Source organism: Arctopsyche grandis, chromosome 4 (assembly GCF_051622035.1).
Source record: "Arctopsyche grandis isolate Sample6627 chromosome 4, ASM5162203v2, whole genome shotgun sequence".
Lineage (NCBI taxonomy): Eukaryota > Metazoa > Arthropoda > Insecta > Trichoptera > Hydropsychidae > Arctopsyche > Arctopsyche grandis.
Window position 1 is genome coordinate 31,735,635 of NC_135358.1, and position 27,802 is coordinate 31,763,436.

Sequence of the window (27,802 nt, forward strand, 5' to 3'; positions counted from 1 at the left end):
ACAAAAATAATGAAATACAAATATACACCTATACATACATACATTGTATTTGTATACAATAGATCATTTTCAACATTTGAAACTTTTCACAACATATGAAAAGTTTCATCTCAAACAAAAATTTCTCATCTAATCACATTCTCATTTTTAAAAATGTTATTCTCACTACTTTCGTATATAAATATGTACTTATTTATATTTTGAAGTGCTGTATTTATATATTAAATGCAATTAGGGGCATTGAAACTTTCCCGTGATCAATTTACTTCGCAAACAACATACAAAGAGAACAAGTTGCAAAATTTACTTTGAGAATTAGATTAATCAGCAGAAAGCAGCCGATCTGGATTTATGTAGTAGTAATGAAATATGTATACGTTTTTCGTACATATGTACATAAATAGTTATTACACATTGGTTCGTTAAAAACTAATAATTGAATACTTTTTCTTACGAACTTTTTCGTTCAAAAAAATTATAACTTTGCTTTAATCAACAGCGTCGAAGAAAATATTTTAATTATTTATTCACTACTAGCATACGTTGCAATGCCAAAATAAGGCATGCAATTCCCGTTTCCGTTCCCGATTCAAGTGATGGTTGGAGCTCAACTCGTGTCTCTTCAAAGCCGTGTCGTCATAAACCAACTGGTGACGTGGTTACCAACGAACACATTTCCTTGACTACACAATGGCGCTTCAAACTTTCGCGTCGGTGAAATCGTAATTGCGAATATTATTATTAGAGGTTTTTTCCCGTTTTTTTAACAGTATGCTTCCCGGACATGCATAGGTACAACAAATCCTGAAAGTTCCATCGTTATCGGTTGAGTGGCTTAGGAGCCTATACGAGACAGACGAACAGACAAACAGACATTCAATTTTATATGCATATATATGTATATATATATATATATATATATATATATATATATATATATATATATATATATATATATATATATATATATATATATATATATATATATATATATATATATATATATATATATATATGTGGGATTTTATGTGTGTGAGTGAATTATGTAATGAGTAATGTTGAGGAGTGATGTACAAACAGTGGTACACATGAGTGTACACGGTTTGGGAGTTGGCAGAAGTGTGACGCCAACTGACAGTTGGTAGTAGAGCCGCTGGCCGGACGGCCACCGGTAGGTGCATACGCGCACGTGTGTATACTTAACGTACAATAAACGTACATTGATGGACCAACATCGTCTTTGATTATCTCTCCCGCAACCCTCCCTATATCTCGAACTCTACACATATATGTGTAGATTTATAATGAGCGTAAATTGTCGGATATTATTCTAACCTATTTGTCTGGTAGTCTGCGCTCATCATTACTTTTATGATTGATTGTAATTTATGAGTGGAATTTTGATTTGCTCTCTTCCAAATGTATTTTTGTCTGTATATATACATATGTTTATATTTATTTTTCTTTCTCCTTTTTCTTTATAAGACATTATTATTATTATGATTGTGTTAAATGTGTTTGTGTATATGTTTTATTTTTGTCATGTCCAATTTCTTTAGTTATTATTTTGTTTCTTTTCTGTTATATTTTTGACCATTGTGGCGCATTAGAAATTCCTGTAATGCTACGATGGTCCAAACTTTCAATACATAAATAATAAAAAGAATACCGACAGATAATATATTCGGATTGCGGTGTATGTAATGCAATATAGTATCCAACAGTATCATACACCAAAGTTCGAAAACACCTTACGAATTTATCACCGTCGACAAAGTATCTTTCTCACCGTTGCGGGAGAAACGATCGTTTATCAATCCACCGCGACAGATAGAACCGGTCGTTAAAAACTCGCAACACAGTTTAGGAAGCGGTGCGCGGCTAGCCTTTTGGTGGAAACGAATTAATTTACAAAGTACACGCACCTTAAAAGCCTCCCTAAACTTGTTCGACATGATGCTGTACAGGAAGGGGTTGATTGTAGTCGACAGGAAGTACAGAACACCAGACAGATACGTCAGCACTTTGTAAACCTGAAACACACAAAGGGACAACGTCGATTACAAACTCGGGTACATGTGTGCTATATACAGGGTAGGTGAAAACAATTACACAATTAGGTAGGGAATTACAGTATGTTAGTGATTGGTTATGTGAGAATAAACTGAAAGTGAACTTAAGTAAGACTAAGATGAAGTGGATGAATAATAAAAGCGTTCTGAGTGATGTGATTGTGGATGGGAGAGTGGTAGAAGTACATAGTAGGTGATATTAAATATTTGTGCATTTATTTGGATTGTAAATTAAGTTTTAAGGTGCACGCAGTTTATGTTATTAAAAAAATGGCAAAAAAAGTTGGTGTACTTTGTAGGTTAAGTAATTTATTAAGTATTAAAAGGAAAATACTAATATATAATTTTATTGTACAACCTCATATTGTAATATATAATTGTATTGTACAACCTTATATTGCGCCACAGTCTATTTAGTGGATTGTGAATTGATAAACTGCAGAAGGTGCAGAATAGAGCAATGCGTGCAATTTTGAATGTGAGAAAACGTAAGAATATTTAGGGTTGTCTATTTCATGCAAGTCATACCGGGACACCCCCCTCCCCCCCCCCAAAAAAATTAGATCTTTGACTTTTCTATAGATATACATATTTTCAATTGAATTGATAAGGATTGTAAATAGGTTTTTGAGCTCTTTTTCCTATTATGTTTTAGATTAAATTAGAATAATATAATACTGTGATTACTAACCAAATTAAATTAAATTGTAAAATAGAAAATGATCAGTAGATCAGTAGCTATTAAAATAGATATAAGATGTATTGTGAACATAATTTCGTAATAATAAAAAGCATTTAAAAATCAAAAAAAAAAATTGAATTGATAATATTTAGAATATCTATAATTGATTTTTTACCCTTTTATTTATAATATATGTTAATTTAAAGTGCTGCAAACACAATGAAGAAACCAAAGATAGACTTCACTGAGAAGATTAGTGAAATAATCTAATAAGGTTTTTGGCACTTTTTCTTCAGCTAAAAAAAAGCTTTTAAAGCTTCATATAGCTTTATAGTGCGTTCTATTGCAGGTAATAGTGATAGCCACCTAGTTTTGAATGTGAGAGTAAATTTTTATATTCAATATTAGCAAAATCACAAAAACCTTTTAGTATTTCTGTTCTGACAGTGTATTCCGCATCTGCATTTGATGAATCATTCTAAGTGTGAGAAAATTATCGTTTCAAGATAAATTGATTGATGCCTGATTTTTGTCTCTCTTCTACACACTACTCCAGAAAGTATAAGGCAGAGACAAATAGTTCATTATTGAATATTGCTGTGTTTACTAGACTGCCTGGTCCAGACATAGACTTTTTGTTTTAATAGAGTTAAAAACTTCTGCAGGAATTTAAAAAGTAGTAAATCGGGACATTTGGGCCACCCGAAAGGTTTGTTCGGGACACCGGGACACGAGACTTCAAACTGGTTAAACTTCCCGATTAATCGGGACGTCTGACAACCCTAAGAATATTAGATGAATTGAAATGGTTATGTATGTTAGATGAATTGAAATGGTTATGTATGTTAGATGAATTGAAATGGTTGGATATTAGAAGTATGTTAGATGAATTGAAATGATTGGATATTAGAAATAGTCTTAAATTAAGCACATTAAAATTTGTATATAAGCTAGATGAGAATCTATTACCCAAATATTTGAATAATCATATAGTTAGGAATATAGATATACATAATTAGGAATAGAAATAAATTAATTATAGGTAGAGTTAAGAAAGTAAAAACAACAGGAGGTGTTTTCCACAGAAGTGTTCAAATATAAAATGACTTTCCTGAGAGCATTAGAGTTGCTAGTAACATTGGTGCTTTATTGAAGGGTGTTAATGCATACCTCTGTGGAAGATGACGTAATTATATACGTAAGTTTAATAAAATGCTATATTAAATTATATATTATTTTAGGTTTACTAATTATAGTTTTGTTAATTTTGTTAAGTATGTTATATTATAGTTGTTAGTTTAATTAATAAATTAGTAACTTGCAAATGAACACCCTGGCTAAATAAAATCAAATTATTCTACGAAAATATGAACCTGAATTTAAATTGCACTATTAAATTAAACTAGATGTGTAACTATTCTATCGCATAAACAGCCTATCATTTTTTTCAGCATAATCTCTGTATTTTGATTAATTTTCACTCGGATATTATCCTAAAACTCTTAGATTGTTTGCAATCGGAAAATACAATTTATCTATTGAAATAAATCGCACGGTAATAAATCAAGCAAGAGGACTATTCAGTTGTATCTCATCCTGTTGGAATCAAACCATTCCAAAGCTTCCATTAATAATTTTAGAAGTTACAGTTATGAAAAGTGATTTATTATGATTTAAATCGTATTGAGCTCACATGCCTATTTATGTATGTTGTTTGATTTTTATTTTTCAATATACTTTACATATGTATATGTAGTAGAACCGATCTGACATTGCATTTTGGTCAAGAAATACAATATTGTTCGTACGCATGGCGGTCGGTATAATTTGATTTTTATTTTTTGTTAGTTTTGAGTTCGTATTTTATATTTTGAAATATGAAATATGTAAATATAATTTTAATATAAAACAGTAATATTATTTTTTAATATATTACAATAAATATATAGTAATATTATTATAGACCTTGCATTGAATTATATTGTGATAATATTATATAGTTAAATAAGCGACATTTCAAGTCTCATGGTACATCGTATCAACTATAGTATTTCTGTATAAGCTTTGGTTTGCTAATAATATGTATTGAAATTTGCCATAAAACTATTATAATAATCTGCATTCCATCTGAATGACGATGTAAAATCGATAGCTTCACGCTGAATTGCATTGTGTATACATTCACTGAATCCGTTTTCAGATAAATAGTATATATATACAGTTTTTCGTATACGTAATATATGTATGAATCGGATATGCGATTGTGAATATGAAATTTTCCATATTTTTCCTATGTCGAAACTCGTGTATCCAATAGTGCGATTTAGAAAAATAAGAAATACATATTTTCATTCGCCGAATCAGCATGGTGAAATGGAAAATTCTTAATGGATTGGTGCGGGAGGAAAAGCCCTGACGGAAAGCCAGCCCTTCGCCGTGCTCGGATTCCAATGTGTGTTTTCGTTTGTATCTATCTGTGAAGCACGCGAAAAGCTCAAAGAGCTTTTCGCGAAGTTTCAACGCGCGAAAACTTTATAGTTTTCCCGAATGGAATCTAATTCAATTTTATGTTTCGCTCCGAATCCCCCCTTTTACTTCGATCTTTATTCAAAAAATTTAATTTACTTTTACATTTTCGTGTCACATCGGAGCAGTTTGGTAGCTTTTCAAAATTTAACTATTGAAAATAGTTTTCCTTACAACACAATTTTTTTCTCACAAATTACTATTTTCATTTTACACATGATGCTTATAATTATATAAAAAAATATGTAACACCAAAAATTTCTAATTAGAAAGCAAATTTTTTTTTGGTTAAAGTCGCAGTCTTTTAATAATGTATACAGAATGAGCGTTAATTTTTAAAAATGTGTATAAAAAGCGAAATTATTTGTTTTCTTCATAAAGACATTAAAAAAAATGCTGTATTCAAAGAAAAGTCGTTGTAAAAATAAACATAAAAATCATTCAGTTGAGATAAAATTTTTAAGTTTTATACACTTCTTTTACTAAAATATTAAACTACGAAGCTTTCACTGAAAGCTTATTTTTCCCTGTTTTTTTAAGACCCCTATAATATTAAAACTTTATATACAGAAAATATATATTTTATACACGCATAAAATTCATATCTATTCCTACATAAATAATATGTTATCTATGAAAAAAAAATGGCAATCTTAACTTATTACAGTCGACAATTTTGCATCAGATACCCATTGTATTATAATGGGGAAAAGATGTTGTATCTCCATAAATATAATATGATATATTATATTCAGATTGACATTATCAAAAATATATATTTGCTTTGACAGAAGACTCGTACCCTCATACGTTTTCATTACATCTTCACGTAATATTCGCATTACTTTCTTGTACATATTTTACAAGCTTAATATAAATATACACACATATGTACATATAATAGAATATTCGATTTGGAGTTTTTTTACAGATCACAATTTAATGAAAAATATATTCAGCAGATTTGAATACCAATTTCAATGGAGACATCTCAATATCTAAATATTCTAATATAAAAATATACATACATACATTGTACATATGTATGTGTGTATAGGTACATACAACTGCCACTAGGCAAAACTAACCGCAAAAGCTATTCAAATAAGTATGTAGATGGCCGATCTGAGCTTAGTCAGCAACTATTGAAATATTTTATGCCATCGGAAAAGTGGAATACATTTTCCGGACACAGGTGGAAATCAAATAAATTACCTGCATTAATAAATGACTCGGTTCATCCGTATTTTTTCCGTAGACGGCCAGCAGACGTTGTGCATGAAACGGAGCCCAGCAAATGAAAAATGATACAGCAACAGCAACTGAAAGATGAAATTTATTATTAACATATAATAAGGTTCCAATCTGGATATACACTAAATATTCTTAGACTATCGATCTCTAAGGAGTCTGGGAATTTTCTAATAAAATAAATTCTAGTAACAGCGTAGAGTGGAGCATCTGTTTCTCCTCGAAAATAAAATAATTACAAATAACACCAAATATATGTACATGCATATGTATATGACAAATTCATTATTGCAAACTTTTATACAAAATTTGTTAAAAAACCGAGTGTCAACCACATGTGTCATTTTATTTATTAATATTCACGAAATGGAAATGTGCTTTAAGAGGGCTGTACACCAGAAACCTTAATTTTGTTGCCGTTCCTTTCTTCGATATATATATTGAGTGAATGCGAAATATATATATATCATCATTTACAGCCATTCGCCATCCACTGCTGGATGAAGGCCTCTCCAACACGCTTCCACTCGTCTCTGTTTTGCGCAACACTCATCCATCTCATTCCGCACATTTTCCTAATTTCGTTCACCCATCTTCCTTGCGGTCTTCCTTTTACTCTTTTGCCTTCTCTCGGGTACCATTCAAGCACTTCTTTTGTCCACCTTTCGTCCATCCTCCTAGCTACGTGACTCTATCCACATTGCCATTTCAATCTCTTCACTCTATCCACTATGTCCACTACCCTTGTCATATTTCTCACCCACGTGTTCCGCTTCCTGTCTTTCCTCGTTATGCCAAGCATACAGCGTTCCATACTTCTTTGAGTGCATTGGATTTTATTTTGCATCTTGGCGTTCAGTGTCCAAGTTTCACATCCATACGTCATCACTGGCAAAACGCATTGATCAAAGATCCTTTTCTTCAGGCAGAGTGGCATTTTTGATTTAAAAACAGCATTCATCCGTCCAAATGCACTCCACCCTAATTTCATACGTCTCTTTATCTCTTCATTTTTACTACCAGACATGTCAATTATTTGACCTAAATATAAATAATTATTTACTACTTCTACTGGTTTATCATCTAAGGGGATGCTATCAGGCATGCAATAACTATTGAACATTAGTTTAGTCTTATCTACGTTAATTTTTAATCCTACTTTTCTACTTTCCCTGTCCAGCTGTGTTAGTCTGATAAGTAGGTCAGCTGAATCACGAGCTACTAAAACTATATCGTCTGCGAACCGAAGGTGACTCAAAAAGCGACCATTGATGCTTACTCCGGCTGTATCCCAATCCAATTTCCTGAAAACTCCCTCAAGCACCGCATTGAATAACTTGGGCGAGATTGTATCTCCTTGTCTTACTCCTTTTCCTATGCTAAATCTATCTGTACCTGAAAAAATTTTAACCGAAGCTGTGGCATTCTTATATATTGCAGCTAACAGTCCCACATAGGGTTCCGGCACTCCCTGTGTTTTTAGAGCGTTAAGTACTGCATTATGACTAACTGTATCGAAGGCTTTCTCATAATCGACGAAACCTAGGCACAATGGCCGTTGATATTCGTTGGCGCGCTCGATTAGTTCGCCAACTACTTGGAGGTGGTCCATTGTGCTGAAATTTGCCCTAAACCCTGCCTGCTCTATAGGTTGGTTCTCGTCGAGGATATTCTTCAGCCTTTCTGTAATAACCTTCGTGAAGAGCTTGTAGACCGCTGAAAGTAGACTAATGGGTCGGTAGTTCTTGATATCGCTTTTGTCGCCTTTTTTGTGTATTAAAATGATAGTTGCGTTATTCCATCCTTCTGGTATAACTTGGTTCTGGATGCATTTGCTGAAAAGCCTAGCTAAGATATTAATTAGGGGGGGGCCGCCACATTTTAGTAAGTCAATGGGAATATTATCTTCCCCTGGGGTTTTACCGTTCTTTGCAGTTTTTAGCGCGGCCTCTACTTCGCTAGGCAATACTGCAGGAACCCTTTGGCCGTGTGTCGATTCCAGAGCGGGGAATTGGCCGTTGTCGTTCTCGTATAGTTTTGCATAGAACGTGTAAACTCTGTCTATGATTTCTTCTCTATTCCTAATTATTACTCCGCTCTCTGATCTGATTGCGATCATTTGGTTTTTGCCTAAGAAAAGATCCTGTTTGCACTTTTTCAGGCTACGGTTATTCTTAATGGTATTTTCTATTAGCTTGCTGTTAAAATCCCTGACATCCCTGACTATTCTCTTTTTAATTTCCTTATTTACTAGATTGTATTCTTGCTTATTATTATCCCTATCTAAATTCCTTTTATGCTTAATTAGGTTTTTTGTTTCCGCTGAAATTTTGCTTAATTTAATCTGTTTCCTGAATCCACCTAATTTCTTACCTGTTGAGGTTAGAACCGAACTAATTACAGTGTTCAATTCCTCGATGTCTGCTTCTGGGTTTAATTTCCCGTATCGATTTCCAAGTTCGAGTTCGAATTCCTTTTTCCTAGACCTTAGTTGAGCGAAATCTGGAGAGTTACTGCATCCTTTTATTAATTTCCTACGTTCGCAATTTATATTAATGGCCATCTTGGCACGGACTAATCTGTGATCGCTACCTATATCTACTTTACTTAAAACACTAACGTCTTTAACGGAGTGCAGGGCATTTGTTAGGATGAAATCGATCTCGTTTCTGTCTCCTTTAGGACTCTCCCAAGTCCACTTATTGTTGGTGTTTTTCCTGAAAAATGAATTAGTGATAAAGAGCCTGTTGTGTTCTGCGAATTCTATGAGGCGATCGCCTCTGTCGTTTCTTTGGCCGGTACCAAAATTGCCTACTGCTCTTTCAGTATTTGCCTTTTGTCCTATTTTTGCGTTAAAGTCGCCCATGATTATTTTAAAGTGGTGACGGCTATTATCGTATGCGTCCTGTATTTTTTCGTAGAAGTCTTCTATTTCCTCGTCTGGGTGGCTAGATGTGGGGGCGTACACTTGGAAGATTTGACAAGTGTACCTGCTCGAGATTCTTAATACTATATAGCATATACGTTCCGATATGTCGCTTATTTCTATAATATTTCTTTCTATTCTCTTATTGATAAGAAACCCTACTCCTCCTATTCTACCATTTGGTAGCCCTCTCCAGTAGAGACAGTTACCACTTTTTAGGATTATTTGGTTTTGCTGTTTTCGTCTTACTTCACTAAGTCCTATTATATCCCATTTGATATTTTCTAATTCATTCTCTAATGCAAGCACACTTCCTTCACTCGATAACGTTCTTACATTGTACGTGGCTAAATACAGGTTTCTATTAGCTAAGCTATCATCCATCGTCCCTCTTACCTTGTTGGAGGTTTGGATATTATTTTTCTCGCATTTATCCAAGATGTGTTGAGAAAAAGGCGGTACTTGAGAGAGATTTCCATTCAAGGAGTGAGTTCTTACCGCCATAGACTCTTCTCTGTGGTCAGCTTTGACAGATAGTCATCCTAGGTATCACTTGGATCACTTATGAGTTATTACATGCCATTTAACAGGGTTACTTTGTAAGTGAAAGTAGTTAGTTATGATAATAATAGATTAGCAATTGTTATACTACTTTTTTACAGATCTTTATCGTGAGACGCCTCTTTGGAGACAACGGATTTATATATGTAAGTGCGGTTTGCAATTTAATATTTTAATAATAAATTTAGTAAAGAATATAAAATTACACGAATTACTTTAATATAAATTAAATATGAAAAAGAACTATTAGACAGTTGGGAAACACCGTTTCTGTTTGCTATTATTCTATTAAGTAAAGTTCGTTAAAAATTTTTGTCTGAAAGCAATTATGTGGAAGATTTATTGCTTCTGTGGGACCGAATTTTGACTGGCGAGCAGGGACCCTTATTTTTTTTTTTTGTATTCAGGTAGGGAGATGTATCTCGTTCGTATACGCTTTTGTAACTGACACAAAATTAACACAAAATTTTTCGCAATCACTGATATTAAAAACGCTGTTAACGGCCGATCGTCTGTTTATTTTTACACTTAAATTATACTAGGATGCAATTAGTAAAATAAGTGATTAGATGGTTAAATTTTTAGATTAAATTTCGTGCAATAGCCGGGTTTAAGCGAGTAATAGCGGGAAGAACGCAGAAGCACGTCTTCCCCGCATGACACGAAAGACCGAACTCATATATATATATATATATATATATATATATATATATATATATATATATATATATATATATATATATATATATATATATATATATATATATATATATATATATATATATATATATATATATATATATATATATACATATATATATATTTTATTTTATTTTATTTTAAAAAATCAATACCACAGAGACTTGACAGGTTGCCCCAAAGCGTCAATGTGATTTTAATACAAATAATAAAAATCATAAAAATTACAAAAAAAACATCATAAAAAAAATAATAAAAATCATAAATAAAAAAAAACATAAGAAAATAATAAAAATCATAAATAAAAAAAAAACATCATAAAAAAATAATAAAAATCAAGTAAAAAATATGTACACAAAATAAAAACAAAGAAATAAGATTGAAAAATTTATATCGTGCTATTTAGGATGTGTTCCACCAACTCAACATAACTGGCATCGAATAGGTCCAAGTAATGTGCCAGTAAGTTAAGGAGTCGAACAGCTCTCGAGAGGGGGGAGTTCATGAGCACGTTTGATTTAGCCCTAATTGGCAAAAATATATCATGTTTTCTTAAAACTCTACGATTTTCCGGGGCCCAGAATTTTAGTTTCTCCAGGATAGTGGGATTGTGAATCTCTCCTCTAAGTAATTTTACGAAATGTTTCCCAAGAAATAAATCTCTTCTCTTTGCCAGGGAGTTGAAACCCAAAGATCCCAAGACAAAGGCACTAGGGAACAGATATGGATAAAATCCAAATGTCTTCAGATATAAAAATCTAAGGAATTTCCTTTGGACTCGTTCCAACATTAGAGAGTAACGAAGTTGATAGGGAGACCATATAATGGAGCCAAACTCGACCACACTGCGAACTAATGTACAATATAAGAGACGAATGGCAGTGAGCCCTAGTTCGGACGAATTACGGATTACGAATCCAAGGATTTTTGTTGCCCTATCACAGATATTCTCAATGTGAATGTTGAAACTCCAACTATTTTCGAAGACTATTCCCAGATCAGATATAAATAATTCTCTCTGAAGAAGAGAATCATGAAATTTATACGGATATTTAATAGGAGAACGAGAACGAGAGTAAGAAATGACCCGACACTTTAGGATATTGAAGGGAAGTTTATTAACATTAGCCCATTCATAAATAGAATTCAAATCCTCTTGCAAATAAAGAGCGTCAGGTAAATCAATTATTCTCTTATAGATTTTTAAGTCATCCGCATATAATAAAAATTTAGAATGGTGAATAGAAGATTGAATATCGTTGATAAATATTAGGAATAATAAAGGGCCAAGATTTGATCCTTGGGGAATCCCAGTAGTGGCAACATACTCATAAGAAAAGCAACTCCCAAACTTAACGAATTGACGTCGATCCTGTAAATAAGAAATAAAAAGACCAACAAGATTATAAGTAAATCCAATAAAACTTAATTTACTAACCAAAATTTTATGATCAACTTTATCAAACGCCTTCTCAAAATCAGTATATATTACATCCATTTGATTATTACAATCCAAAGTGCTGGTTATGTCATTAGAGAAACATAACAAGTTGGTAATAGCTGATCTGGCCGGACGAAAGCCATGCTGCTGATCAATGAGCATACTTTGAAAGTGATTAAAAATGTATCTGTGTAATATTACCTCAAACATTTTGGCTGGCGCTGACAAGATAGTTATAGGTCTGTAGTTCCTTACACAAGATTTATCGTCCTTCTTATGAATAGGAGTTACTTTAGAGCATTTCCATAAATTGGGGAATGAAGAGTTCCTTAGAATTAAATTAAAAATGAATTTTAAAGGTTCTAAGAGACTAACCTCACATCCTTTTAGGATGTAATTAGGGATGGAGTCAGGACCGGAAGAATAAATATTTTTTATCTTTAGAAAGCCATATTTCAGATCGGAAGAGTCAAGATGATTAATCGCTAAAGTGGGGAAAGTAAATTCCGAGTCATTGGTAGATATATATATATATATATATATATATATATATATATATATATATATATATATATATATATATGTCTATATATATATATATATATATATATATATATATATATATATATATATATATATATACACTACCGTCCATATGTTTAAGACCAAACCTATAACTCGATTTCTAATGTCCATTAAAATAATTTAGCGTAAAATAGTTCAAAGAAATGGGTATCATTTGTTTCCCTACACCCTTGGATTTAATTTGAGCAAAAAAAAGCAGGGATTATCCCATTGGTTTGTTGTTTTTTTTATATAAGGGTTCAAAATGGGCTCAAAGACGCCGCGTGACGAATCGACACATGTTGCAATTCGACAACTCTACTATACGCAGTTTAAGTTACGAACTTTTTTTGTTATTTTATCCTGCTGATATGACATCGAAACAGTTCAAAATAATAAACCCTAAATGAATTTGGTTCAGTTTAATCTGACCAGTCAGACTTTGAAGTCGTATTAGCGAAAAATTTATAATACATAAAGAGGACAAAAATTTTTGAAGAAATATGGGAAAAAATAAAAATCTCACCATGGAAACTCGAGGAGCCATTATTGCTCTTTACAAACAGCAAAAAACCCAACGATATATCGCCGAAAATCTGAATATTTCGAAGACTGCAGTACAACAGACGATAAAAAAATTCCAAAATTCTAACAACATTATGGATTTATCAAAATCAGGACGTCCCAGAATCACAACACAAGCATTGGATCAACAAATTATATTATTGAGCAAGCGAAATAGAAGGATAACGGCACCAAAAATCGCCTCTGACATAGAAAAGACAGCCTTCAAAAAAGTATCGGTCACCACGGTTAAACGTCGGCTGATGGAAGTGAAGCTGGGAGGGCGCATAGCAGTAAGAAAACCATTATTAAGAAGAAATAATAAAGCGAAAAGACTAGCTTGGGCTCTTCAGCATCGTAATTGGTCAATTGAAGATTGGTCAAAAGTGATTTGGTCCGATGAATCGAAGTTTGAATTGTTCGGTTCGAAAAGACGAGTTTACGTCCGGCGCACTCCCCAAGAAAAAATGATGCCAGACTGTGTGCTGCCAACAATCAAGCATGGTGGTGGATCCATAATGATATGGGGATGTTTCTCAAGAGCTGGAGTTGGGAATTTAATCAAAATTAATGGAATTTTAAAAAAAGAAGGGTATTTGAAAATTTTAAAAGAACAAGTTTTGCCGTGCGGCCGGAACTTATGTGGGCATGATTTTATATCCCAACAAGATAATGACCCAAAACATAAATCAAAGCTATGCATGGACTTCTTACAACAAGAAGAAGAAAAAAATAATTTAAAAATCATGAACTGGCCTCCTCAATCCCCCGATTTAAACCCAATAGAACTTTTGTGGGACGAATTGGACAGACGAACCAGAATCCATCGCTCAACATCCATAAATAAGTTTTGGAATCATCTACAGGAAAGTTGGAAGTCCATACCTCACATCACACTTCAAAATTTAATAAATAGAATGCCGAGACTATGTGCAGCAGTGATTAAAAGTAAGGGTGGGTTTTTTGACGAAAGTTCAGTTTGACGTTTTTATTTTTTTATAATTTTATGTTTATTAATTGTTGTAATATCTTTATTTATTTTAATAAATGCGTATTTTTTTAACATAACTGAGTTTATATTTTTTAAATTGGTCCAAAATTGTGTAAAATATGCTCCAAAAACACTTTGGTCTTAAACATATGGACGGTAGTGTATATATATATATATATATATATATATATATATATATATATATATATATATATATATATATATATATATATATATATATATTGAGTGAATGCGACAATATATATATCAATTTACATATTGTTACGTACGCCGCGGATTAAGCGAATAGAATCCCAGAGACTATGTGACCGTTCAAGGGTTATCTGTTAACGGATTAACTAAGTGCTTGCACTTAGACCAACGGATATCTGTTAACGGATTAACTAAGTGCTTGCACTTAGACCAACGGATATCTGTTAACGGATTAACTAAGTGCTTGCACTTACTTCCAGGATTATATCTGGACTCTAAGTGCATTTAGGCTAAACAATGACCGTTATTAGTCCTTTCTCAGAATCGGTACGAGGAGACCCAATGTCGTGGGAATACATATCCGAATACGTGACTATACAATAGGTAAACGGATTAGACGTCCTGAGAGATCTACCCTTTATAAGGCGGTACATAGGCGATATCAGGTTATTCTGGACTGAGCACTGCCAGTGCGTGTATCTCCTTAATCATAAATAAATGCTGTGAAACGACCATTGGCCTTTTACTTGGATCCTCCACCCACCCCTACGCAACAATATATATATATTGAGTGAATGCGACTTTGCGCTTCGACCAGATAATACGTATTTTAAATTGACAAAATCGAGGTTTCGTATTCTCCAATTTTCTCCTCCGAAACTGGACCAACTTTTGAGAAAATTTCATCATCGCTATGAGAAAGATATTTCCTATGCAACTGTGTGCGTATTTTTTTTTAAATCGACCGTTAAATAAGCACGTTGGACTGTTTTCGTGGGTGTAAAAAAGAGGCGATTTTATAGATATTTGGCGGCTCCTAGCTCCTATAAAAAAAAAGTAATAACTAATCAAAAAAATAAAAGCACAGATGCATGCTAATGGTAAATATCCATAGCAGATTGAAAAATAATTTCTCTAGTGCCATAATTGAGGAAGGGAGAAGTGTAATACGTTTGTATGGACAAGGCGCCGGTGTTCAGCCCTCTTAAGGTTTTATGATTGCCATACAAAGTATTCCAGAAAGAATTCCAGAAAGAAAGATTGGAAAAATCCATGAAAACGTGAATTGAAAATATTGTACGCCATTGCCCTAAATTTCTCTCACAATTTAATATATGTACAATCAATTTATCGCTTACCGGCTAATAATGTAATGGCATTTAAACTTCATGTAATTTTAATATAACCGATTGATTTACTTCTTATCGTATATCCCATCGATTAATACAAAATTGGACTTTTATCCAAATCTAAAAAGCGTATTCATGTAAAATTTCTTTTTTTTTGTTATTTTTCCCTTCACATATTGAAGGGATTGACCTATTCTCGGGGGATTGTTCACTTTATTTATTTCCAAATAAAAATGTAGATTTGAGCACAGTATTGCGGATAACGTTCACGGCACATACGAAGGTATTCGCACATACAGGATGGGTCCAAATACACCGAATCAAAAACCCACGGTTTGAAATGAAATGCCTTCGATGAAAATCGGCATCTCGGTGCGAAATTACTCTATTCATTCGAACGAATCGCGATTGATTAAGTCGTGGAGACGTTTTGCAAGACAAGTTTGCATTCCTTGGGGGAATTTAATTACTTACGGTCGGATCGCGAAAATTTATTCATTTATTTCGAAACGCGTCTCGGCCGTCCTTTATGTAATGAAAGTGATCAGGGACGATACACACATTAGATAAAACGTTATTACAATAACCTATTTTATTTTATTGCATTTCATATGGGCTTACTACACAGCCGTCGCGAAATGTATGTAACCTTCGAAATGATGGTGGAAATCTTATTTGCTCGCTTTACTGCAATCTTGTTTGCGTCGTAACGTTTAAGTACATTATAACGACTTTAGCAGAGTACGTGCACTATTCGTTCCGATTATGCTTAAAATATATAATTCAATTTTTATATTTTATTATTTACCGCATGCGAAATATATCGAGTCAGAATACCGAACGTTACAGCTCTGGTTAGGTACAGATGGGTTCAAAATAACTTATTTTATTTTATTACATTTTATACCAGGAAGGCCTTACAGGTAAACCCCAATGCACCTTCCTGGCCAATTACAAACAATACAGCATTTTTATTATACAAGTCGCTGAATTACGAGACACTGAAAACTCGCAAATTAACAAGACATCTATGAATTGTACATAAATTTTATTCTACATTAATCATACTCAAATAGTGGTGACATAGTAGGTAGGGAGGTTTTTAAACAATTTTTAATCGCGAACCGTTTCAACAATGAAATCAGTCAAAATTGGCAAACGCTGATAGGAAACGATCGACCTGGAGTCACAAATATCCAGATCTGACCAGCAGCACTACAGATATACTCTCAGTCTAGTCCGCTCATGGGATAGAACCCGTCGCCTCTCGGTGTTAGGCGGAAGCTTAACGACCGAGCGATGCTGCTGGCTAAATAATAAAATATATAAAATAGCTCGCAATCCAGCTGATCTATTTGACATAATAACGCAGCTGAAAAGGTAGACGATAAAGCCAAAGATACCCAGCATTGCTCGAGCTGAAAAAAATCGAAAATAAATTGATTTGTAACTTTGTAATTTGTAACCAGCAGCGTAGACTTGTGGTTAGTATAGTATGCTTTCAAGTAGAGTAGTCACGGTTCGATACTCACTAGTACCTGTTGGCCAGACCTTGGTTTGTGACTCCAGGTCGATTGATTTCTCCTTCTCGCACAGTTCTTTTTCGAATGGCTCCTATTTCAAGAGCTATTCGACTTCTCAATCAAATCATTGCTGGTGAGGGTAGATTATCGGATATCATTTTAAAATATTTGCCTGGTAAGCTGCGCTCATCATTGTTTTCTTAATTTGAATGTGATGTATGAGTGGAATCTTAATCTACTCTCTTCCATTTGGGCCTCGCTGTGATTTTTTTTTCATTATGTACATTTTTATGTACTATTTTTCTTTTGTTTTATAGTATTTTTCTGCCTTTACCTTTTATTTCTTTTTAATCTATGAATTTATATTACTATTATTATTATGATTTTTATTTTTCTCTCTTATTTTCTTATGTAGGCCATTGTGGCGCATTTGGCTCTTCCTGTAATGCTACAACGGTCCAAACTAATGTTTAAATAAATATTATACTCGGTTTATATTCAATGTGAAACTATGAATAGGATTAGAGGATTTTATTTATTCTTTTATTTGATTTTTTTTCACCTTATCTTCATTTTTATGTATTATTTTTCTTTTGTCTTTTTTCGTTTACAATTTTTTTATCGTGTTTTTCTACTTTTGCTTTTTTCTTCATATTTTATGCATGTTATTGTATTTTATTTTTGTGTTCTTCTCTTTTTCAAATGTAGGCCATTGTGGCGCATTAGTTCTTCCTGTAATGCCACAATGGTCCAAAGCTATAAATGAATATAAAGTATGACTAACGTAGATGAAATAGTATAAAAATTTAAGTGGCGGTGTGATAAGAAGATCATGTGAACTAGAGAAGTGCTCGAATGGTACCCAAGAGAGTATAAGGAAGGTCACAAAAGAGATGAGTTGCTTAAGTAAAGAAAATGTGTAGGGTTGGAACAAGGACCCCTATTATTAGGTATTAAGGATCCCTAGGTATTACCACAAAATAAATTTTTTTCATGACGAAATCTGATTTGAAATGAGATTTTTATTCTAAAGATTTCGGTAAACTCACTCAAATAATAATAATAACTTTTTATTCCAAACGATAGGGAGAATAGTGCAATCCCCATCGTCCATATAAATAATATATAGATAATACATATATTTATTATTAATAATATATGTACGTTTGATAATTATATTAAATAATTACAATAATAATAATTAATTAATTTATCAATTTATGGCGGTTAAAATTTATAATACAATGTATTGAATATATGTATGTATTTGTAAAGAGACTAGTCATAGATTTCAAAATGATATACGATATGTTTGAAACCTGATTGTTTACAAAATCTTCATTTTCACTCAATTTGGGATAATTTACCTCAGATTCGAGATCCTTTATGTACGAATGTTTCTCAGAACAGAGAACAATAAATATGTACATCGTAGAAGCCTCGAAACTATGTATGCATATTGTTGTACATATGTACATATGTACTTTGATAACAATTTATTGATTGAAATTCTCGTTTTACCGTAATTTTTATATTAAAAACCCTATTATAACTAATAATTATTAAAACCGCAGAAAAAATTTCAATGTTTCAAAGTTAAAAAAATACATTAAAACTTGATGTCTAATTTTTGGAATACTTTGATTATTACAGCTATCGTAATCTAGACGGAATATATTATATGCAATAATTAGAGACACGTATTTTGGGCATTTTGCTATTAATGCTTAATTGATGCTAAAATTCGGAATAGATGCTAATAGATACTAAATTCGTAAAATATGCGAATAGATGCTAAAATAACAAGCAACAGTGAAATTTGCATAAAATTTATAAAATTAATCGAAAATTTAGAAGGGTCTTCCTATTTCTTTGCCCATTTATTATGTGAAGAAATTGAGGGGATAAAACAGAGCTTGCAGTTTACCATAGACAGTGTTTTCCTGTAAAAATCAACCTACTGCTTTTGTCTACTATCTAGCTGTGTATCCAAAAGGCTGCTCAAAAAAGCGTCTTAAAACTAGACTCGCACTCAAGACTAAATGAGACAAATATATTCCTCCAAACATTGAGTAAACTATTCAATCCATCTGTGGCAGGTACAAAATCTAATATTAATTTTCAATAAACAGTGTTGTTTTTTAGAAACCTGCCATTGTTTAATGTATGAGTATGTAATGAGCCTCTGTTTAATGTAAACAGAGGCTCAATGTTTGGAAGGATATCAGCACTTTTTTAGACAATTAATAGAGAATATAAAAAGTGAATCCACGCCGGATATATTTCTATTATTGATGGCAACAAAAATTAAATATGAAGAGTTTGGTTGTGCAACTCTAAAATCTATTTGGTGTCCCGTCAATATTGTGCATGCTGAAAGGTATTTTAGTAAATACAATATAATTGTTACCGATCGTCGCACGAATCTCAAAAAAGAATCTTTAGAAATATGCTCCATGTTGAGTTTTAATAAATTTTAATTGGTATTATATTTTTATATTCATATTTTTTGTCTTTGTATTTTTATATTCATGTTTTTTTCATTGTAATTTTAATTCCAAAACATTTTGAATTTTTCTATTATTTTTTAATTGTTGTGTTGTCTTTAAATTGTATATACATACATATGTATATGAATTTTATTAAAATTCATCGAAATTTTTTATTATTTAAAATTAAACTCTTCATAAAAATAGATGCTAAAATTGAACATTTGAACAATGCCCTAAAACGCTAAAATGCAAAATGAAAATCCTAAAATTGACAAAAATAGATGCCCAAAATACGTGTCTCTAGTAATAATTAACAACAAATGAGCAATATCAATTTAAAAATCTGCTTACTTACTGACGTATCGACGACATTATTCGATCGTAATTTTATCGTGACAATTTTCTATTTACTAAGAAATTGCGCTTTTCCATTCGGAGCTTAACTAAATATTATATAAGCTACGACGTAAAGGAAAGTTCAATAATCCCGACTGTTCTCACTAAATGTTTTCATCTCGAAATTTAATTCGATAACAGAAATCGTCCTCTGGAAATATTTGTTTTGATGAAGTGTCTGAAAATCTTGTTCACAACGCTTTAAATCTCTTAAATGGAAGCAATTAAATTTTCAAACTCGTCGCTCGTACGAAACTCAGTTAAAAAATTCCCAGACATATTATGTATCTATTAATCATACACAACCCGACATCAATTTCACTTACAATATTATAATCATATTATTTATATATATATGTATGTATGTATGAGCATATTATACATACGTATGTACATGTTAACAAAGGTTACAGTTACGAGACAATTTATTCTGCGACAATCTCGGAATCGGTCGTACATTTTCCGAATAATATCTCATCCTTTGAGAAAACGCCGGTTTAATTATAGCGGAAAATGAGACGATCTCTTCCGGAGAGAAAAAGCTGGATAGATTAATCACGAAATCAAGCATTCAGCTGTCTTCAGCAACATTTTACTGAAACGCTTCTGAAAACCTCTACAGAATTCGTTTGCATCGCAATGCCATTAACTGCGCACGACTTGTCAAAAGTTTACTCTAACAATTTACTACCAAAGCCATTTATATGTTGAACCGTTTTTAATAAAACGTCAATTCGAAATGCATTCATAATATTTTGCCTTGCGATTTACGGCTTTCAACCGAGTTTGACATTCAAATCAAACCAAAGTATATCGCGACATTGAATTGGGTTTTCTCTTTGAAATTAAATCTTATTATTAAATTTCGTTGGAAATATATGAATAATTTGATTTGATTTTTAAATGCTTTTTATTATTACTAAATTATGTTCAAAATACATCTTATACCTACTTTAATAGCTACTGACCTACTGATCATTTTCTATTTTACAATTTTAATTTAATTTTGTTAGTAATCATAGTATTATATTATTCTAATGTTAATGTACAGCATAATAGGAGAAAGAGATCAAAAACCTATTTACAATTCTTATAAATACTCATAATAAATCTTATACATAATATTAATTAAAGACTGTCTAAAGTCGACGATTTAAAGTAGATTGTGTGTTATACCTGAAGGGTATAGACATTTTGTTGTAATCACCGAGACTCTTCATAAGTGTGTTAGTATGGTTATTAGTGATTCTGTCATGGAATCTACTGGTTAGTTTGTTAGTAATGGAATATTTTTTATGGCATGCAGTTTTTTCGAGTTAGTATACATATATGGTTGTATTATAAATTATTTTTAGGGATTTATTTTGTATTATTTGGAATTTGGAAAGGTAAGTATTCGATACAGATGAAGCATAGGTTAATAATGGTAATATGAGCGCGCGATATAATTTTATTTTATTTAGAGTTGATAAAGAACTATATCGATTAAATATTGGGTATATTGAGGATATATCCCGCATCGCCTTGCATTTCGCTGCCTCAATGTGAGGTGCCCAACTCATTCTTTTATCGAACGTTACTCCTAAATATTTTATTACTGACTGCCATTTCAGACTGCAATATATGAGCTATTTTTCCTATAATGCTGTACATTAACATTAGAATAATATAATACTATGATTACTAACAAAAATAAATTAAAATTGTAAAATAGAAAATGATCAGTGGATCAGTAGCTATTAAAATTGATATAAGATGTATTGTGAACATAATTCAGTAATAATAAAAAGCATTTAAAAATCAAGTGTATTTTCTAGTTGTAATATATTTTTACTAGTTGGAATATTTTGCATCTAACCTGGTACCAACTAACGTTATAGTTGAAGTGTATTTTCAGTTGTAATATATTTTGACTGGTTGGAATATATTCGGTCTAACCCACGCAAATTGATTCATATGGTGAATATTCCAACTGGTAAAATATATTACAACTGAAAATACAGTTCAACTTTAAGTTGATACCAGGTAAGATTAAGACTAGTAAATTGAGCGGGAAAGTCACATTTTTGTTTGGAACACATTCTTTGAGTTATCCTAATACGATACTCATTACTTTATTCGTAATATCTAGCAAATATTAACGCATTATCGGATTCGAAAACATTCTTAAAAAAATCAGAGCTGTCAAAACTCAACTGTTATATTACAACTGGCGCACATTGTTGAAAGTGTATTTGCACTTATTATATCTCTACAAAGTGTATTTGTAGAGATATAATTCAATGGTTGAATTGTATTCGAATATGAATGACCTAAAACGTCAGTTGGAATATATTACATGTGAAAATATACTTCGACTGTAGCATATACATTATAAGTATATAATATTATTAATTTTTTAAAACATTAAACCAGCAGCGTGGACTAGTGGTTAGCATATTATGCTTTCGAGCGGAGTGGTCACGGCTCCATTCTCACTAGTAGCTGTTGGCCAGACCTTGTTTTGTGACTCCAGGTAGATCGTTTCATTTCAGAGTTTGCCAATTTTTCAGATTTTCATTGAAGCGGTTCCTGTAAATTGGCATTTTCTTTCAAATCTCTCTTGAAAATCTCAAGTTATTCAGAGGTTTGCCAATTTATATAATAAAATTCTACAAAAATGACTCAATAGAATAGATAAAAAAGCTTGTATTATTGTATTGTATCTGTATTAGTACACTCTTTGCTTTGGAGTGATATATTAAGGCGAATGTACGTACATACATGTTCGATTTAAATAAAATACATCAAAATATGATAAACGGAAACTAAGGTTTTATTGTATATAATATTATTCTAACAATACAAATTCTACTCTAATGTTATTCAATTTTGATAGCATCATAAAAGAATGTTTGTCTAACCTGTCAATAATGAATAAAGCTATACTATATCAATCCATATACCGAAAATAGCTGTAACAAGCATATACGAGAGTGTACCACAGCATTGTGTTAAAGAATTGTTTGAGTCCTATCAAATATCTCATCTCATTCAAAGCAAGAAAAAAGCATCTCACGGACGCTCCTCGGATTTCTACGTTAAACTTTTTCGCAAATAAATATGAAATAAGCACGCCGAATAAACAGCGCTTTTCATTTGATTTTCCGGCCAATAAACCGGTATCGCTGCCTACACGAAAAACAGCGACGGGCGATAAACCAAAACTACGATTAAAACTAAAATAAAGGCCTGCCACGAAAGCGAATTTCCCGTCATATTTTCACGTCGTCCTTTGTCTTCAAATCAGACTTCGAATTCACTCGATTCGAAAGTTTCCAACCGGATGAAACTACCGGTCGAAGTTGCGACTCACCACAAAGTGCCATTATCGTTAACCATAAATTAAAACGGCACTAAAAGGGTTTATACTCGAGGTTTCAATCTTACATATTGAAAATTGTTTGCGCGATAAATACTCGCTAGTCTTCTTTCCGGAACTCGACTACATACATATCCGGCCAATCGTGAAACATTAGCTTCGAGCAATTGGTCTAAATATTACACATACATACATATATGTACGGGTTGTGAAGAAAGTCTAGAATGCCAAAATGAAATCAAAGCCTATATCACGGAATAAATAAATACCTAAATATATCCTATAACACGGCTGATTGCGTATCAATTCCATATGTTTTTAAGCATTCCGGGGATACTTTATCGAGTAATGCGAGCAATTTTTATTTTTATGCTTATTTTATATCCCTTAAATGATCAATCGAATTTTGTTACTTTCATTAATTAACTTCCGCTTTTTAAAAAAACCAAATAAAATTAAAACTTCAGCAAACTAAGAACCACTATAACTCGCACTACTGGCTAAAACTTTAATTTCGCTTATATTATATTTATATTTTCAAAGTAACATTATTAAACTATTTTTTTTTAATCCAACATAAATTATCAAGTCTTTAGCTTTAGCTTTAGTAAATAAATAAACGAATAACTTTTACCACTGATCAAGTTTTTAAGTTATGAGTTACAAAAGGGAGGTAGAAAACCGTATTTGGATAACTAGCTGTCATCGCTTCGATCTGACACAAGATTCCGATGTAATTTTTAATGATTTCGTTAATGATTAAGCACCTTTAGCTTCATGTTAGAGACATTAGCTTAGTACAATGCTAGCTAACGCCCCGTATGTCGGTAAAATATAAAAGCACTCTAAAGAATGGCAATCATCCAAAATCAGATCACAATTTTTTGATGGGCAGGAATTTCATGGAACAAACAGAGTGAAGCTAATAAAAAGATTGTAAATAAATAAATAAATAACTTTTACCACTGATTAAGTTTTTAAGTTATGAGTTAGAGTTATGTTAGAAAGCCGTATTTAGATAACTAGCTGTGATCGCTTCGATCTGGCATAAGATTTTGGTGTATTTTTTAATCAGTTCGTTAATGATTAAACTCTTCCAACTTTATTAGTTTACTTCAATGTTAGCTAACCCCGTATGTCGGTGAAATATCAGATTGAAAGTGATTTAAAATCAGATCACAAATTTTTGACGGGAAGTCAAAATTTCATGAAACTAAAAAATATTTACTTATATTATATATTATACAACATTTTTAAAAAGCTTGTAAAAATATGGGATATTGAGTTTTAAAATAAAATACTATATCTATAGAATGTCAAAACACATTTAATTCAAGAACAGTGCAAGCCCGTTACTTTTTTATGAACCTGTCAAAATCTGTTTTAAGAACCTGCAAAAAGTATGACATTTCACCCAAAATTAAAAAAGAACATAAGGGTATAAAATTTACAATTTCTATTACATCTAAAAAAAATTCAGTCCGATTCCGTTAGTGATTTGGGAGATAATCGAATTCAAAAACTTAAAAAAGGGGATGTACCACTTCCGGTCAACTTAAAATTTAAAAAAAATTAACGTCGTAGCTATAAAAATTTTAGTAACCGATACTAAGTTTCAGTTCGATAGTGCTAACGGTGTTCGAAAAATCCCCAAAATTCAAAGACAATTTTTTTCTAGATCATGAAAACGTGCAGTGATCGATTCTGAGTTCGAATCAGTCAAAAACTCGAATTCGAATTTTTGCTACGTACATACATAGATAAAGTAAAAAATCTGTCCTTTTAGTGACGATCATTTCAACTTACGTAAGTCTGCAATATGACGTTCATGAACTGAGATTTTTTTTGTAAATAGTAAAAAATTCCTATCATCCATTATATACATAGTTTTTTTAATCAAATATTTGCGATTTTTTATATTTTTAACATTTTAGATGAAACAGTAATTTACATATAACCAAATATTTCCAATACTGTACTATTACATGTACTGGCAGTAAATAAACACAAACTAATATAGAATTTCCATGTCCGGGTATAACATTATTAAATTTCCATGAAAGCGCCAAGTTACACACAGTACATGTGTACGAGCACTCTGCAATAATGCACACATAGAAACGAAACGCTTGCCTTTTGCTCAAGACCAAGTTTGCCAATTTTTTCCGACCTTCGAAAGTCAATCGCATCGCTTACAAACCAATCCATTTATATAACCCGCACTCGACGTCTCAATCAAAGGGACTTTGTACAGAGAACACACGTTATGACACACGACAAGCAATAATAACAGCGATCAAAGCATACGACCTTTGCATCGAGAACTTAACGAACTGCAATCCAAGCACCCCATCAGAATATCGAGTTGCACTTGAACCTCCCACACAACCCAACGTAATCGAATATCATGTAAAGCAAACAAAACACTGACCCAATTGTAATTTCAAATCCTCACCTAGCATTTTAATGGCACGACTCTGCGACACTCCATTCTTGTAACTCTTGGCACTTCCGTTCTGCTCCTGCTGGCTGCTCTGCGACGGGGTCTTGGGAGGCCTCAACAGCCTAGACCTCTTCAATTTGATCCCGATAAGTACATACAGAACGGTTATAGCCGTCATTGGGCCTACGAAGAAGACGAACCCTGATATTTCAAAAGCATGCTCCATTATAGTCTCCTTAACGGTGCAGGAGCTTACAAGTCGTCCGTTTTCTCTAGAATAGACGACTCCAAATTGGATGACTTGAGGCACGGCCAAGCACAAAGCGACCACCCAAATGGCTATAATGAATTTAACCACCCTGGACAACTTGGACATGGTGTGCGACAAAAATGGATGACATATAGCGATGTATCTCTCAATTGTGAAAGCAGTTATAGTCAGAACGGTAGCATTAGCAGACGTTTCAGAAGAAAGGCTCAACAGCCTACAAGCAGCTTCGCCAAATATGTATACATCCGGATACCACATTCTATACACGTCAGTTGGTAGCCCACTTAGCAAGAGTAGCAGATCAGATATGGCCAAACTGAACAAGTAGTAGTTGGTTGCAGTGTGCATGCTCTTGTTGCGGACTATCACCGTGCAGGTGCTCACATTCCCAACGATCCCAGCTAAGAAGATTAAGATGTACAGGGCCGTGATGGGTATGACTATGTACAACTCGTCTCTGTCAGGAGCCGACCTATTGTTTCTGAACAACACGTCGTAAAGTTCGCCATTGTTGAACAGTGTGTGCACGGTTGAGTTCAACTTTTGAAAGGTGTCGTAGTCCAGGTTGGTGTTGAAATGCAAAGGGAACATGGAGCCAAAGTAGAGTGAGGCGAAGTCGCTCAAATTGTGCGATTCCATCTCCCGTTTCAGACGTGATCGTATCTACGGTTTGAGAATCGCTGTGCACAGTTGCACGGCGACGGGTTCAATTGTATGCTGTTGTCGTGCTCCATTAAAGTTTCGATTCGCATCTCGTCCCTAGTCCTGCTCTCAGATCTCGTGCTCCTCCGGTACGTGTTTCCTGAGACCTCTCGTATCTGTAATACTGCCAGTGATGAGTTTCATTCTCGCGCAGCGTCGAAGCCTTAACCTGTTGAACATACAAAATATGTCTGTTAAATACGGCACCAAAGTACATACGTATATAATCAGCTTTTAAGCGAGGGGAGTAGTCAATACCGGATGTGAAACAAAACGCTTTGACTTAGGGCAAAATCAGACAGCGGCATTGATGTATAATACACTAGATCCGCCCTCACGCTTTATACTGGTCTCCCTTTTGGCGCATGCAAAATACATGGCGCATGCACAGTTTCTCTCAGTAGGTAGGTACTTTCCCAACTTCCCCGCTAGTTAAACCCCCCGCACCCCTCAGTTAGTGAAGACAAGATCTCCGATCAAAATCACGCGTCAGGGCCCATCTAGTGTATTATATATTACTGGTACTGGTACTGGCTGTACCTCCTGCCCGCACAGTCCTTTTTCGAATGGCTCCTATTCCAAGAGCTATTCGACTTCTTAATGAAATCGTTGCTGCCGAGACTGAATGTGATATTTTCCACCTTAGTGAGCGTAAATTGTCGGAAATTACTCTAACCCATTTATCTGGTAGTCTGCGCTCATCATTGTTTTCATGATTGATTGTGATTTATGAGTGAAATTTTGATTAACTCTCTTCCATTTGGGCCTACAGGGATGTTTTGTATTTGTAGTTGTTTCTTACATATTTATTGAAACTGCCTGTAGGTGCAAGACATTCCTTATGCTATATATTTTTTTATTTGATATTTTTACTTTATCTGTTATTATTAAATGCTGTTTTTTATGTTTATGTATGGATGTATTTATGTTTATGTTCAAATGTATTTTTTTTATGTATAATTGATGGGTGTATTATTTTCGTTGTGTATTGATT

The 27,802-nt window shown here is 32.9% G+C and overlaps 2 protein-coding genes across 2 annotated transcripts in view; one reads left to right on the top strand and one right to left on the bottom strand.

Moving 5' to 3' along the window:
* The window catches only part of LOC143910569 (caspase-3-like), a 427,954-nt gene that overhangs the window by 159,260 nt on the left and 240,892 nt on the right, over positions 1-27,802 (top strand). The gene's annotated exons all lie outside the window — the stretch shown is intronic.
* On the bottom strand, positions 1,481-26,977 carry LOC143910194 (pyrokinin-1 receptor-like). The gene is made up of 3 exons (XM_077428566.1): positions 25,848-26,977; positions 6,496-6,602; positions 1,481-2,033 (listed from the first exon to the last, which is right to left on the bottom strand). The coding sequence occupies exons 1-3, from the start codon at positions 26,743-26,745 to the stop codon at positions 1,752-1,754; spliced, it is 1,287 nt and encodes a 428-aa protein (XP_077284692.1). The 5' UTR covers positions 26,746-26,977; the 3' UTR covers positions 1,481-1,751.